A 1,624-nucleotide genomic window follows, 5' to 3' on the forward strand; every position below is an offset into this window, starting at 1 on the left:
GGCCTACCCCGGGGGAACGGAGCGGGAGGGCCCGGGAGCAGCGGGGAGGGCAGGCTGGGGTCTGCGGGCTCCAGCCAACGCGGTGAGGGAAACCAGCCCTCAGGAGACTGCGACAAGCGTTTGTCAAATACTGGGAAAGTCTCTGTACAAATAGTGTAATACGAGCCTGTGATCCAGCCGAGTATGTAATGGATGCTACGAGGACAGGGATGTTTATATATATATGTACATATGAAGACATATATCCCTTACAGAAAAACACATTTGTCTTTTGCAACAGTCTGGCAAAGATGAACTACTACAGCTTGATGGTTTGATCAGTCTCCTAGCAAAAGAAAGGACGTGTGTCCTTAATAAGTGCTTCCTTTTAGTCATTTACTTGAAGGGCTTTTTGTTACCTCGTGCTCAGAATAAAACCAGGTACGTTGGGGCGGGATCCTTTTGGAGAGGTCAGACTTTTCAGTTAGTAGTTGAGGCTCCTGTACTTTATTTCCAAACACACTTAAAAATACTTTACTAAGGGTTAAAAATTAAACACAAATCTAACAACTGACATTCAAAAGAATCCCAGCCAGAGGAATTTGCCTGCCAAGAAAGGGAAGCTTTCATCATGCGAGTGGTCCCAGTTTTCTTGACTCTCTGTTGGGTTTGTGGATTAGAGGTAAGAATTTGTTTTGTTGTGGCAGCAGTAATTATTTAAACAACCACACAAACAATTAAAAAGCTGTTTATTGTTGTAACGGTAAAGCTAGTTGATTTTTTTTTTACATTTCCTTTTGCTTTGTGTTTTGTACATTTGTTTTAGTCCAGCTTAAATGTTTGAAGTTTGCTCTTTCTCTTTGATGTATTGATTCTATCTGGAATTTATGCTAACAGGCTTCTGGAAAAGATTTTAATCATTACTCCATGCAAGCATGGCTGACCACAGAAAGGTGCTGCAATTTTCTCTGCCCTCCTTTTTTGAGAAATGACATGACAGTCTTCTAGCTGGCAACACCACAGTGCAGCAGGGCACTGCCTGAAGGTTTGCGGTGGGTCTCTTCTGGCAGAAGTGTCCTGGAAAGCCCATGGGGGCAGAGCGTTCAGCATGCCCCGAGTCTTTTAGAGAAACCCTTAGATAAAAATCAGCACCTTTTGTTCCTATTCAAGAGAAACACCTGGTACAATATGGGAGTTATGCCAAGCCGGATCTGTTTTACAGTTTGGATTCTGCTGACCTGGGAACAGCAGGAAGAATTTAGTGAGATTATAAAACCGGTAAAAGGGGGTTTGTTTTATGAAATGCTCCAACAGTATCTCCACTGACTTTACTATGGCCAGGATTTCTTCATGAGAACTTTAAACTTCAGCTTTGTTGATTAAGTTGGCACAGTCAAAGCTAATAAATCACATTTGAGGACTAGCTTTCCTCTCCCATTTTTATGCAAAGCCCATCCATATTTATTTTTCATATTTCAACACCCTTCCTACCCATGGATCTTACTAAGCACTCAGCCAGCAGTGAAGCCACCAGAGTGCTGCACACAGGTGCAGTCACTCACTTGGAGGCAGTTGGACAGAGGGACAGGATCTGTATGTGCAGTCTGGTGATGACCAGCAACCACACTGCAAATCCACTTCTGTA

The 1,624-nt window shown here is 43.2% G+C and overlaps 1 protein-coding gene across 1 annotated transcript in view; it reads left to right on the forward strand.

Moving 5' to 3' along the window:
• Nucleotides 1-610: 610 nt before the first annotated feature.
• CFI (complement factor I) overlaps nt 611-1,624 on the forward strand; it is a 13,508-nt gene continuing 12,494 nt past the window's right edge. Inside the window, exon 1 of the mRNA XM_010004085.1 lies at nt 611-661. Coding sequence (XP_010002387.1) covers nt 611-661 — 51 coding nt within the window. The remainder of the gene's footprint in view (nt 662-1,624) is intronic.

Source organism: Chaetura pelagica, unplaced genomic scaffold (genome assembly GCF_000747805.2).
Source record: "Chaetura pelagica isolate M959 unplaced genomic scaffold, ChaPel_1.0 scaffold88, whole genome shotgun sequence".
NCBI lineage: Eukaryota > Metazoa > Chordata > Aves > Apodiformes > Apodidae > Chaetura > Chaetura pelagica.